Source organism: Heliangelus exortis, chromosome 17 (assembly GCF_036169615.1).
Source record: "Heliangelus exortis chromosome 17, bHelExo1.hap1, whole genome shotgun sequence".
In the NCBI taxonomy this organism is placed as follows: domain Eukaryota; kingdom Metazoa; phylum Chordata; class Aves; order Apodiformes; family Trochilidae; genus Heliangelus; species Heliangelus exortis.
In genome coordinates this window covers 5,212,245-5,227,028 of record NC_092438.1, presented here as the reverse complement: position 1 = coordinate 5,227,028, position 14,784 = coordinate 5,212,245, and the positions used below count along the sequence as shown (strand labels likewise).

Here is a 14,784-nt window from a genome sequence, read left to right as displayed (position 1 = left end):
CCTCACTACTGCTCTGAAGTGTCTGCTAAAGCAGACAGAAGCCAAAGTCTGAACTGAAGAAAGTACACTGAGGAGACACAACTGCTTTTAACCTCCCTCCAGAGGACAGAGAAGAGGAAATGAGTGTGTAACAGATTAAGTTGAAAAGCTAACCCAACTTTAACTGATACATGCTTATAAAATTTTTATTTTGTTTTTTAAAAAAGCTTTCAAACAGCCACTCAAAGAATGTACTCACTGCAATACAGTGAATTATACAAGTTTATCATGCAGGGAGCTCAACACAAATATAGTACAGCATACAAAGTTGCTAGTATATAAGCTTGTAAAATAAAACAAGTTCTGAAAGCAGCAACTTGAATATACTTCCCTGTTCTATTTAAATTTGTAAATCAAAATATCAAATAAAAGGGTTTTCTAGTCCAATTGAGGATGGAAAAGGCAAAATAAGCTTACTTATTATTACTCTGTGCCTGGCAAAACAAATTTTACCCCAACAAATTTAATTTTGCAAAGCTGGTAGTAACATTGAAAACATTGACAAAATACTGGCAGGTGTTCAAAACCTAATCTGTTCTTAGAAACTTTGCTTCCCTGGTCATTCCATCATACACCTAAATTGAACAAGTCCACATACTGGCTCATCAACTTTGCAAGCAGAGTTACTCTTCTGCTGCTTACAAAGCCTTTCTAAAGACATTTTCCTCTTAGATGGAGTTAAAATACTTCTATCTGGTCTATTCCAGTGTTCATTTCCCATTTACTAAAAATGCAAACCTCTCAGCTTCCCTTCACAGAAAAGAGCTGAAAATAACATTAAGAATTATTAGGCTGAATTGGTTTAGGTTTAGCTGACATGACTTTTTGCTTTCCATGTGTAGGTTCCAGAAATGTTGATCACATAGGAATAAAGCTTCTGAGCAACTTTTCTATGAACAGATTTGCTTCTAGCAAAAGCTGTAGGCTGAAAAAAAAACAAATAGACCTAGATGGTCTCAGTCAACAGGCACATGACCGTATGTACAAACGCTGATGTTAGCTGGTTACTAGATAATCCTAGTAAGAAACAGTAACTGATCAAAAAGAACAAGCTTATTCAATTATTTATTTTACATTGAGCCTGAAAGTGAAAACTAGTGTCTAATTCAAACAACTTGGTAAGGGAATAGAAATAACTGTGGGATAGGTATTAAAAAGATTTTAAGCTAAACTTAAGACAGTTTGAAAATAATTTCCTGTATTAGCTACAGATATCAGGTCAGTTCTCTCATCATTTGCTCATCTCACCTGCTGATGTTTGTCTAAGGAATTTCTAGACCTCCGCTATACCTTCCATAGCAGAAACAATGCACTTTTCTGTAGCTATTTTTGTTTTGTGGTTATTTTGTTTTTTGGTTTTTACACAGGAATAGCCAAGCTAAAAACACATGGGTTTCTCAGTATATGGGGGGTTAATGACTTCTGACTTGTTACACACAGCAAAAAAATCACCTTTCATATCCAGCCTTTTAGTAACACTTCTAATAGGACAGAAATTGCTCCCACCACTCGAATTTTTCATGAAGAAGTTCAATGCTGCTAATTCCTCCTCAGATGGATAAGGATGTCAGAAAACTTCCAACAGTTGGGTTCCTTCTGCCAGGTGACCTGGCTGCGACCGAAATGGTGAAATTGGGCTAAGCTTGGTCCTGAACATAGCACGTGTGCCTGCTCCCTCTCCGGCAGGAGGGGAGGGTGGCCTGACGTGCTCAAAATCCACGCGTGGCTGACCAGAAGGGACAGAAAATAAGTGCATTGGTGACCCCGCGGACCAGGCACCCACCTTTCAGTGACTGAGGAGGCTCACAGGCGGTCAGCACCTTGGGTACATCGACGTTTTAACAATTGACGCAGGTAAGAAATAATGTCTATAGCTACAGGAAAGCTCGAAATTGCCACCGACCGGTCCCGGGGCTGTCGGGGGCGATGAGGGAGCCTCGCACCCTCACGGCTGAGGCGGGAAACTCCAGCGCGAGCGACAGAGCCCGGGCGGGAGGGAAGGGGATAGCAGCGTGCGCGAGCGCGGCACCTGCGCGGCCGCTGCTCCTCGCGCTTAACGGTCACTCGGAGCCGCTTCGGCGCCATTGCTCCCCAAACGAAGGGGAAGGTCCGGGGGAGGCTCCGCTGGCTGGCGGGGGAGTTCCTCGCCGTCCTTCCTCTCCTCCTGCCCTGTGGAAAAAAAAAACGTGAAAGCGGCGGGTGGGGGCCGGGGCCGGGCCGCCCGGCAGTTCTCTCTCCCGCTGGTGAGTGGTTACAGGCTACACCTGTAATACTGTGTTCAGTTCTGGTCCCTGCTATACAAAAAAGATGTAGAAAGGCTGGAAATGTCCAGAGAAGGACCACAAAAAATATCAAAGCACTGGGAAGCCCGCTCTATGAGGAAAGGGTGAGAGAACTGGGTTTGTTGAATCTGGAGGATTAAGGGATTAAAGGGTGGTTACCAAGAAGATGGAGACTCCCTTTTTACAAGGAGTCACATGGAAAAAACAAGGGGTAATGGAGACAAGTTACTCACTCCTGAGGAGGTACTGATTGGACACCAGAAGAGAATTTTTCACTATGAGAACCGTTGAACATTGGAATAATTTCCAAAGAAGTGGCAGATTCCCCAGTTCGGGACCCTTTCAAGACTCAGCTTGGCAGGGTGCTGAGCCATCTCATCTAAACCATGTTTCTAACCTAGAAATGCTGGACAAGATAGTCCCTGAGGTCCCTTCCAACCTCTTGTTCTCTGACTTTATGATTCTGTATTTATCTTTACTATGAGAAAAGGTTTTCAGGCACAGCTAGTGACTGTTCTGTGCTCAACTGAACATGACTGAGAAGTGTGAAAAGAACAGCAGTGGGCGCAGTGTGAGCTCTTAGCATCTCATTTAGTGTTCTGTTCACTTTTGTTTCTAACTCCAGTGTGGTGAACACTCTTCCTTTGTCAGAGGTGACAACTTAATGATGGTGTCTTCCTACTCTGAAACAAGAAAGAGAAATTTAAAATAGGATTTAATAAGCTGCCATAATAAATGTTTTCCAAAAAATTGTGGATTTGCAAAACCATACAAAGTAAAGAATTTAGGAAAGAATTTTACCATATATTTGGTTTAAAATCTAGTTCTTTGTTGCAGGGTTTGAAAGAAGGATTATTCCTGTAAATGTTTGAGCAAAACATCCATGGCTCTGATTAATCAAAAGCAAATAGGAAAGCGGAATAAAACCAAGAATACCTCAACAGAGATTTTAAGGGACTTGCGAACTGAAGATCATTCTCTTCGGCCAAGTACCTTAGATGTAATCAGTAAAAGTAAGTATTATGTCAAACAAAAAGTGTTCTCTGAATCAAATCTGCCTTTAGTCTGAACTGAATCCACCACTAATGTTCTGACCAGCAGATTTGCTTGCTTCAGGATAGAGAGCATATTGCTCTCCTAGTGAAAAAAAAAAAAAAAAAAAAAAAAAAAGGTAAAATAGCTCTCCATAAGTATCTCTAATAAAGTTGAATAGTGACAAAACTAACAGCAGCAACCTGATTTTGCTTTTCCCCCCTTTTCCCTCTTTCCAGCTTTTGCCTTAATTTTTGGTTGCTTTTCCTTTTTGGAGAAATTACTATCCCAACTCTAGTTCAAGATACATCTGCTGCAGTGTATTCAAAGATGAACATCAGTGATTTGAATAATACAACTCCTCCCTTCACTGCCCCTAGTTGTAATTATTTTTATTGTAATGTAGAAAGAAATTTGAAAGGTTCCTGGTTGCTTTTTTTTTTTTTTTTCACAGAGAGCACTCAAAGGAAGAGAGTAAACTTTGTAAAAAATGAAAATACCCAGTGTAAATGCATCAAGATTTCTGATGAAATGAAGAGTACTTTTACAATGTCAAAAAAGCAAGCAAATCTTTTGGCAAAGGTAATGTGCAGTTATTTGAATGCTTTAATTATTGTTTTATATATATTGTATATTTTATGTATATATTGTACATTTTATATATATATAATATATACTGTATATTTACATATCTATTGTATATATACATATATATTGTATATTGTTTTTTATATATTGAATATTTAGGTACATTTATATATATTGGTTTATATATTGTTTTATATATTGTTATGTTTTTGACTTGTGGAAAGCAACTGCAACTTGGAAAGTTCTCGAGAGGGCTGTGTTTATTCAGCACTGGGCACACGAGGGGATAATTCCCCCAATATCTGTGTGCACCCATCTTGCAATGAGGCTTTTGTTATAGGCACTGAAGTTTTACATATTCATTAGATTTTGCAATACATCTATACATATGCATCACCTACCCCTGCTTTGTATTAAAATGAGTCCCATGAGGTCATTTTCATTATCTCCTCCCTCCTGTGCTTGTGTAGTGTCTCCTGATGGTGGTTGTGAGGGTCGTGGGGATGAAGTAAAAATGAAGCAAAGATTTTTCTCTACGTAAACTTTTCACCCCTTCTTCTCTGGGCATGTGCATTTCCTCAGTCTTCAGCCAAGCTGACAATGTGTTCTGTTTCTTATCTCAAGGTTGTTTAGTTATAAGGGAAATATATGTGCTAAACTGATAAGGTGATGACTACCTAAACAATTTCTTAGCTTCTATTAAACAAGCAGTCTGTGTTAGCTTCCATCAGCTCAATGTGACACCCAGACAATTACTAGCAGGCATTTTATATTAACCCTTACATCATTTTAAAACAGATAGGATCACCTTGTTTATAACTTAAACTGTATTTTGGGGGAAGACTGATGTTTTAGGTGAGCAATATTGGTAATTGTCTTTCTAATTCTCTAAATTAAGATAATAAGATAAACACTTTATTTGCTCTTTTGCAAGGATGAGGGGACAATTCTTCTATTTGCAAGAAACCAGAAGCAATTCAGTAAAATCCTTGAATGAAAGAAATGAGTTTGGAAATATGTTTTTATTTCAGAGACAGAAAACAAGTACTCCATGTAGAGAATAATGATCAGGAATTTATGTGGTTTTAATGAAAACATTTATTTTTTGCCTAGGAAACCCATTACTTGATATAAAATATTTGTTTTTCTAACATTAATATACACTCTAAGTCCTGCTTATATAGTTATTTTTCCTTGTAGTTGATATCAAGATTTGTCCTGATGTGTAAAATCAACAATTAATTTTAATATAAATAATTAAAAGCATTTATAATTTATTTAAATTGTAATTAAGAATGGTTTTATTTCCCAGGGTAATGAGAATTACTTGTTCAGGAGTATAGTCTGCTTTTGAGCACAGTTCTTGCCTATCAACAATTTTTGATCAGCTGTCCTGTAGAAAGTAAAATAATAAGCATTTTAAAATGCTTTAAAGTATAGTAGTGACTTGTAGTGATTGATATAAAAAAAGCTAATTTTACCTCTTTAAATTTTAGAAGGTAGGTATGTTTTGTACCTACCAGAAATGCCATACACGCAATAGAAAGAAAATTACCCTATTTTCCTGAAACTTAGTTAAATGTTTAATTTAGCTGAATGTTTGTATGGTCTTTTAAAAGTTTTTAGATTTTTGGAGTTGAAGCACAACTTTTCTTTGTTATAGATCAAGCTTTTGATTGGTGAGCGGATGGAGATTTTAAATAACGACTTGAATCAGAAGCTGGACATTTTAAATCAAAGATTTGCACAAGTACAACAATGCACAAAACAGTGTGAAGAAATAGCTAAAACATTGCTGGTAAGTTTCTTTGCATAACTGTGTGAATATTTTGCATGTGTAACACATATGACTATTATGCTACCTTAAAGAAAGACCCAAAAAGGGTGCTATCTTCATCGAGTGTGACATAAAGATACGTTAGTAACAATTCTCTTTTAGCCATTGGGTGCTGCAATCGTTCCACTTGCTACTCTTCATATGATAATAATATATAACTTTCTTATTTCAGGTGAACTCTTAAGTGTTTCTTAACCCATGCTGTGTTTCTTTTGTGTTGCAGAAGAAAGCATCAAAACTTGAGAGTTATATTAATGCTGCAATAGCATTTCAGCAGCAACTGTCCTCAAGGATGGCTTTCTGTCAGGTATGATGCAGACACATGCACTAATTACAGGCATTAGTGCCTGGTTGTAAACCAGTAGATACAAATGTGAATGTTCACACTGAAAGCTGGTGCCTTTTCAGAACAGAAAAAAATTATGAAGAGCCCTTAAATTGGTTGATCTTTTGAGAATATGTTTTCAGTTTTACACTACAACAGTTCTTTTAAGTTGTCGTGGTTAAACAAATTCAAAACAGGGCATGGACTCTCTATGTGTTCTCAACTTTTACTTCAATGCAATCCTAGTAGAGACATTGAAATTTTTCTAGTGAAGGGTCAGACCTCCTTATGGCAATGTTAAAGCCTCTTACTTGCCTCTGAGTTATGTTTCATCAGACATTATTAGCTGTGGTCTGCCAGTTGCACAGGTGCCATGACCTGGAAGTTGAAAAATCACTTCCTTTGGCAATTAAATTGAAAATGTGATTAATTAAACTAAAATGTTGGTAACATTACTAGTAATACATGAGCTTTTTCCATGGGAGGTATCGATGTATTAGTACTAAAATTGTAGGATTACAAAACATGTTTTTTTTGTGGAGACATTTGATTTTTACAACAAACAGGAATTTCTCATATCCTTAGCATGATCATAAGTTGTGCTGAAATTCTTTTAGCTAATCTTATGGGAGGAGTTCTGTGAGCTGTCAGTGTCCTATTTCATGCTGACTGTATATTTCATGAAAAAATCACATCTATTTACAAAGAAATATTCTTGTTTATAAGAAGTCTTTGGATTGTAATTTTTTCTTCTTTCACATCTAAAAGTATAAAAGAACTGCATGTGACAAACGTGCAATCTTGTCTTTTTGTTAAAGGCTTCCACGTGTTTTACAAAATTGGTTTCCTATCTTCCTGGTCTTTTCCAAAAAACTTTTAACAAGGCATATAACAGGGAAAGGTAAAGCTGACAAGCCTCAAAATTTAAATAAGTGCTTGAGGCTTTTAAAAAGGAGTTAAGGTTCAAGGGGAAAAAAAAGTGCTTTGGTATTACTGAGGATTTTCTTTTTTTGTTGTGTTTAAGTACACCTTAATTACTTTAACACTTTTTGCAAATATGACTGCGTTTATATTGTAGGTTTTATTACAATGCATGATTTGTTTCCTTCTTTGCCAGCCAATGTTTCCAAGAGTAGACTATCAAAATACAGTCCTCAGTCAGCTTGGACCCTCTGCTTTCTATCCTAATGCAATTATGCCAAGGATCTGCAACATATTCTTGCTACCACCTTACACTGGTTTCCCTTCAGTACATGTTCCACAATATGTAGGGTATGTATCTAGAGTTGAATAGCAAAACATAGTTAATATCCTTACATTACTTTAAAGCATTTATGAGAAAATTTACTCTTTACATTTAAATTCTAATTGGATTTAAACTCAGTTTTCATTAGTTATCTGATGCTGTTGCTGATACATGCAGCTTATCCATTGCAGCTGAAGGCAGATGAGCAACTCGTAAAGTCCATCAAGGTCTATTAGGGCACAGATTTCTTACTGAGTGACAGGGGGGAACAAAACTCTCTGTAAAGGTATTTTAATGGTTGTGGAAGGGAAAAACTTCAGGTAACTTCTTACTAGAAAATGTGAAAAAACTAACATCACAATTCCTATTGCCATTATTAGGACACTTCTAGAATGGGAGAAATCCAAATTCCAGAGAAACAATTTTATTTACTATGAAATTTTAAGTCAGTATATAGTAAATAACATTAAAAGGAATTCTAAACATTTCCTTTTATCAGGAATTCCCTGAAGTAGTTCAATTTGATCTTCATGCCAGCATTTCACCAATTACAATACTTTTCGTATGTTTGTATGTTGTGTGCAGCTGCAAAAGTTCAGCCCAAGTCCTCTAAATTTGAACCCGTGAACATGGGCAGGGGGAAATCCTAGAATCAGTCACAGGATCATAGTATGGCTTAAGTTAGAAGGGACCTTAGAGATCATCTACTCCAAGCTCCCTGCCCTAGACTAGGCTGCTCAAAGCCTCATCCAGCCTGGCCTTGAACACTTCTAGGGAGGGAGCACCCACAGCTTGTCTGGGCAATCTCTTCCAGAGTCTCTCCACTCTCATGCTGAAGAACTTCTTCCTCAGGTCTAGTCTAAAAGTGCCATAATTTATTAATTGATTTATTAAGGTTTGTTTATTGTGTCATTTTTTTGTTGGCTTATATCTTTATGAGTTCAACTTTTAATGGTTGGTATATTTGTGTAGCTATTTTTATAACTTTTTTTTAATTATTTGTTCCTGTACATCTCCAAGTAAGTTTTATCTATTTTTTCATCTACTTAGTTCTGATGATGTCACACTGAACTCTATGGAAACCCCAAATACAGCAGCTGCAAATAATCCAGGTATTGAAATCTAATACATGCATGCTAATGATTTTACTACAGAATATACAAAATGCATTTTGAGTACTGCCAATTATTAATGTCTTCCCTTTCTAGAAGGTAATTATAATCCAGTTGTGATTATGAAATATTTTCAAATCTGCCAGATTTTTGTATGTGGCTTTTTAAATTGAACTATTAGCATGCTTTCACTTTATAAAAATGTCTGTAGACATGCATTATTTTTAAAATGTTTAAATTAAAGAAATATATCTAATATAAGATGCACTGATGAAAACTTTTTATACATCCAACCCAATGTTCACTATTACAATTTTCTTCTCAGGGAGTAGCACAGAAAGAGGAGGGGATAAATCAAATATTTTTAAAATAAAACTATTGTAACTTAATTGTTACTTAAAACAGTAGAAACATGGCTTTTTTTTACCAAGGTTGATTCTGTCGTGTAAATAATGTAAATGTATGTCACGTAAATAATGTAGTGTCAAAGTGAGCATTCTTTTCTCATTTCAATAGCAGTTGCTGCTTAAATAAGTATCATACTTTAAGCAAAAGTAACACACAGCAGGCTGTTCCTCCTCTCTGCCCATGTATTTTCTTTATTGCTGCTGTGCTGATTTACTAGGGAAAAAAATTCTCGAAAAATAGTATCTCAGAACAATTTGATGGCATTCTAAATAGTTTCTTGTGAACCACTCAGTATTGCTTTTACTTGCCTGAATTTCTGCATATAAACTCTGCTGGGCTATATAACTTTGTATTTTTACAAGGATTTTTCTTTTGTTATAAGAAACATAAGCTAAAGGGTAATGTTTATTTTTGTTAATTTTTAAGTAGTGGAGAAGAGTCTTCCAAGTCTTCCAGTGAAATTCTCTATTGTTTTAACAGAGCAAAAAGAAAGAAAGAAAATGCCGAGTAATTCATTGAACAGGAGAAACCCACAATTTTAGCAAAGGTAAAAGAAAAAAATATTTTAATTTAGTTTTCAGCATCTCCCTAAACTCAGTGCCTGAGGTGTAACTATGTAAATTAATTTAGGTAACTTTAAGGAGAAGAGAATTCTGTAGAATCATAACACTATACCCATTGCTGTTTTGGTTCACCTGTCAAAGTTTCAGTAGCAGAGGGATTGCAGGGGTGATTTCTCTTAAAAGAAGAGGTCATGAGTTGGATCACATTAACAGAGCCAGTTCTAGCTGGCTCAAAAATGGATCTTCTGAGGGCCAAAGCTGAGTCAATCAGGAGTGCTGCTGGTGCCTTTGTGAAAAAATATTCAAGAAAGGGTAAAAAAAACCTGGGCAACAGCTGTGAGAGCTAGGAGTGAGAAAGATGTGACAGAAACAACACAGCAGACACAAAGGTCAGAGAAGGAGAGGGAGGAAATGCTGCAGGTGCCAGAGCAGATTCTCCTGCAGTCCACGGTAAAGACCATGGTGAAGCAGGTTGTCCCCCTGCAGCTGCTGTCAAAGCAGATACCCACACTGCAGCTGAGTGACCCCACCCTGGAGCTGGTGAACATGCCCTGAGGGAAGCTCCTGACCATGGAAAGCTCACATTTCTAGCAGGCTTCTGGTAGTAGCTGTGGCCCATGGAGAGGAACCCATGCAGAATGCTTTCTGGCAGGACTTGTGGCTCATGGGAGACCCCCACTGGAGCCATCAGTTCCTCGTGGACAGTATGTGGAGAGGACCAATGCTAAAGCAATTTGTGAAGGAATGTATCCCACAGGAGAGACCCCAAGCTGGAGCAAGGGAACAGTGTGAGGATGAAGAAGCAGCAGATAGAAAGTTTTAAGGAGTGACCATAACCCCCAGTTGTCATCCCCCTGTGCCACTTGTGTGGGGAGAGGAGGCAGAAGAGCCAGGAGTGAAGTTGAGCCTGGGAAAAAGGGAGGGTGGGAGAACATGGGTTCAGTTTCCGTTTTGTTTCTCACTATCCTACTCAATTTTTAATTGTCAGAAAGTGAAATCAATCTTTGCTATGTCAAGTCTGTTTTGCCCATGATGGTAGCTGATGAGCAATATTGCTGTGCTTATCTTGACTCACAAGGTTTTTTGGGGGGAGTGAGAGAGCATCTTGGTAGGCACCTGAAAACCAGCCAAGGTTCACTTACTACAGTTTCTCAATTTCTAAATAATATTAAAATATTAAGACTTGTATGAAAGGAACAGGAGTAGAAATTTGCTTGTGCAGAAGTACCAGAATAAAGAGCAAGAGAAAGAAAACAAGAAACAGGGTCAAAAGATGGCATTTTATGGACCAAATTAATTCAGTGACCAGATAGCAAGAAAGAATAACCTGCAGCCATAAGATAACAGGAAGACAAAGAACCAGTGGAACCATAGGAAACCTACAAAAGGAGAAGGGGGGACAGTATCTGATTCAGCAGTCTTGTTGAAGCCTCACAAAGAGTGAAATGAGATACAGAATCAAAAGATGACATTAACTTTCTATTTTTAAAGGGTATATAAGACCAGTTGACTGTCACCAGCAAAGGGTGCCCAGGAGATACACTGAAGACAGGATTTTTGCTGTTTCCTCCTCCTCCTCTGTTTTACACAAGTAATCCTGACTGGACTGCTTTGATTCCTATCTCAGCAGTTGTGTTCACTTGACTTCAATTAAACCGAACCATCTTTTGTAAGAAGATGAATAAAATGTCACCTCTGCTTTCTGTATGGTCTGGCATTGAAATTTCTTACAGTGATTGTTAGAAAAGGATAAGGTCAAATTACATTTTAAGAAGTCGCTGTTAAAATGTTACAAAAGCACACATTAGGTGGACCTTTTGGGACTAATGTAAAACCAGGGTCTTTGTCAGGTATGTCAAACAAGTTTTAAATTTCAATTTTGAGTTTCACATAAATAATGTGTCCCTATTTTGATTTGAGGTTCCTGTGTTTTACCTGTGGAGCTGGCATAATTTATAAGTTCTGTCTATGAGCTTTTCTCCTCGAAGATGGTTTTGTATTCTGGTTTTTGACAGGCACAATTAAGAAACAGATCAGTAACGATGAAATCAGATTATAAGAATTCCCTGGATATTTCATGTGCTCTTTACTACATTTACAGGGTATCTTTGCTGGTCAGTCTGAGCTGGGAAAACACTTGGAGGACAGGAACAAAGCAGGATGGGGAGATCCTAAACTTTGTTAGGAATAGCAGATGTGTGGGTTGTGATGTCTGCATCACTGTATAGACACACAGATTAAGAACAGCTTTAGGATTAGTAGGAAATACTTGCAAGCTGTATAACTACCCTTCTTGGTAAGCATGTTTGAAAAACTTCTGTTGCACACAAGTAGTCTAACATGTAAAATTGATTAAAGACTCTTTGGCTTCTACAATTTAAGTTGTACCTAAATGCAAGGGAAAAAAGAAATTCTGAATCTTAGTTTACACTGTTTGCAGATTCTTAGGCAAATTGCCATTCTTGCTGTGAACATGTATCAAATACGTACTTCTAGTGAAGGTAAGCCTACTTTTTTGTGGTTTTCTTTTTTGTGGTAATCTTAAGAGTCCTGATTCTTTTTAATTACTACTGCTCACATTTCCTTTTAGAATAATTTTTAAAACTAGTGATATGAAGAATATGATTTGAAAAAATGTGTTAGAATTTTTTAAGACCTTCTCAAAGAGGGATCGGGTTTTTAAACAGCTGGGCTTTGTAAGAGCAGGTTCCTCTTTCACCACGAGGAGGCTCTGTTGTAACGGTATTGGAAGAGGAAATATTTTCCTATAGAAGCAGGTAAGGAATTCCAGGCCATACTGTTATTAGAAATAAGCACACAAAAGGCCCGAACCCAAAAACCTGTTGCAGTCGTCCTTTCCCTTTTTATCTTTTTTCCATTTGTTTTCTTCCCTTCCAAATTTATCGTGCCTAAAAATGTTTGAAAATACTTGCTAACAGGATTTTAAACTTTTGACCTATGAGCTTTTATGTTCCAAACCAGGTTTAGTTCTTTAGGGATACTTTAAGCATAAATAAGGTTTTTTCTGCTGAAAATATTTTACTGAAAATAAATTAAAATATCTAAAGCAATAGAAAAAAAAAAAACATTTGAAGAAAAAAAGAATATGGCATCTTTTTACTTCTTGCTGATAATGAGAACGTTGAGTCTCAGAAGTAACACACACATGTTGTATTCCTACACTTTACCTTGTAGCAATATTTGGTTCAAATGAAGTTTCCTGAGGTTCAGCATTTATGGCATCACTGCAACTGCCTTTTTTTAAGAATAGTTTCATTTTGGGGGGGTTTCCTGAAGTGAAATAGAACATGAGTTTTCTTCTCCAAGGAGCAGAAGTAAAATAGACCAAAATCTGAACTACATGATTTGGTTCAGTTACCATCAGAATTGTATCTGTTGAAATTTATTATAGTAGCTACACTTCATGAGGTCAGCTGCAGTTTTACTCATCTGTGCAATGTACACCTGTTCTAAAACTAATTAAGTGCATGAACAGGTTTGTGGCTTTTTGGCTGAATTTATTTAGGGGGAAAGAACTCAAATGCCCACACACACATACACAAATTCAGTAAGTGTAGTAATGACCCAAAGTAAAAATCCCTCTAGATGTAAAAGTAATCTCTTCAGCACTCCTTCTGACAGCACACAAGTTGCTGTTCCAAGTTGTTATCACAAGTGTGAAAGTATTTTCTACTTAGGGGAAAAGCTTTCTGGGCAGATAGAAATCAGATGTCAGCAACATGCTGAATACATGGATGTAAGGTAATCTGTTACTCTTGTGTTAGTTTGAAAACAAAAAGTAACAGTTCAGAAGTTTATGTACTTTTATGAAGTCAGTGTGAATAAAAAGTAGGTTAGCAGGCTTATTTTTTCTTATTGTTTAAACAACTGGTTTTGTCTCAGTGCCTTTCAAACTTTCAAGCAATTTCCACATCTTCCTCCACTGCCAAGGATTCCTCTTTGTCCAGAGTCTGCTGAAGGGTCCAAAGACCCTCAGAATCCTGAAATTAATTGTGGCTTAGTCAGTGTGAAGTCAGTGTGAATAAAAAGTAGGTTAGCAGGCTTATTTTTTCTTATTGTTTAAACAACTGGTTTTGTCTCAGTGCCTTTCAAACTTTCAAGCAATTTCCACATCTTCCTCCACTGCCAAGGATTCCTCTTTGTCCAGAGTCTGCTGAAGGGTCCAAAGACCCTCAGAATCCTGAAATTAATTGTGGCTTATGTGCAAAATCCAAAGGGGTTTGTTCTGTCATCAACCCTCAAAGAATCTGATCCAAAATGTGCTTCCCTACAGTTATCACTTGTACCTGCTCTATGGAAACCCTGGTAACAATTCTGCATCATGTTGGAAGTAAATAGGCAAAATAAGGGCTTTGCCACTTTCAATGGCTTGCTGTTTATCTGGGGTTCTCTTCCCAAAGAAGTACCATGTCTTTCAATGAAAAGCCAATACAGCCCATTTTGTGATATACAATCTGTAGCTCCTTAAAAAACTCTTTAGAAGACTTAGACTGCATTGACAAGTTGTCTGCTGTTGTTCCACTATTAGGTAGTGTATTGCTACTTCCAGTGAGTTCCAGGTCTCAGCACTGTTTGTACTGCAGATAGTATTATACTGATTTCCTTATGCTTCCTGCTTATGAACTTCATTCCATTCATGAGCTTGTTTCTACAGCAATTACTTCAGAGTGGATTGTTGTACATATGAAAGAAATGAAAAATATAATAATATTTGTGATCTTAGCTCTCTTTAGTCTTTGGAAGGAGTGTTTCATGTTACTCCTAATTTTAGAAATTAAAGGAAGGATTCTTTTGATTTGTCTGTTTAGGTAAATGGCACAAGCTTCCACAATGCTCAAGGTAAGACAACACTGCTGTAGTCCCTCTATTATTTTGGAGCCATTAAAACCATGTAAAATGTGTAGCTGGGGTAATAACACAGTTAATGCCTAAGCAGCCACAGTTCTCATCACCTACAAGGTGGGGTTTTTTTAAAAGAGAAGGCTCTTAGCAAAGTGGTGAAGAACTTCATTTTCTCTTGTCCTGAATGGTATACATTACAAAAATACTCTTTTTTAAGCATATTGACATAGCTATTCTAGGTATGTTATCCAAGGTTGTTTCCTGAACTTTCTTTCAGATGCTTACTTTCAGATGATATTGGCCTGTGCCTAATAATACTTTCTCATATGGCCAAGGCACTCAACCTGATCTGATACAGACAGCTTTTTTTGAGAAAAAAAAAAACCAACCAATGACAAAAAAAAAAAACACCTTACAAGTAAACTACTTATCAGAGCTTTTGTGTATCTTGCATTACTTAGTAGTAATTCTTTTGACACCATACACTTA

The 14,784-nt window shown here is 37.0% G+C and overlaps 1 protein-coding gene across 4 annotated transcripts; it reads left to right on the top strand.

Annotated features, from left to right (window-relative positions):
• The first annotated feature begins 2,269 nt into the window (after window positions 1–2,269).
• Window positions 2,270–11,937, top strand: LOC139804220 (uncharacterized). Of its 4 annotated transcripts, none has more exons than XM_071761217.1 (9): window positions 2,270–2,282; window positions 3,159–3,334; window positions 3,808–3,935; window positions 5,605–5,739; window positions 6,002–6,085; window positions 7,221–7,375; window positions 8,400–8,461; window positions 9,350–9,416; window positions 10,924–11,135. In XM_071761217.1, the coding sequence occupies exons 2-8, from the start codon at window positions 3,205–3,207 to the stop codon at window positions 9,409–9,411; spliced, it is 756 nt and encodes a 251-aa protein (XP_071617318.1). In that variant the 5' UTR covers window positions 2,270–2,282; window positions 3,159–3,204; the 3' UTR covers window positions 9,412–9,416; window positions 10,924–11,135. The 4 variants fall into 4 exon arrangements, with proteins under 4 accessions (XP_071617318.1, XP_071617319.1, XP_071617317.1 ...); XM_071761218.1 differs by lacking the exons at window positions 2,270–2,282; window positions 10,924–11,135 and adding exons at window positions 2,289–2,425; window positions 11,534–11,937; XM_071761216.1 differs by lacking the exon at window positions 2,270–2,282 and adding an exon at window positions 2,289–2,425.
• Window positions 11,938–14,784: the final 2,847 nt, after the last annotated feature.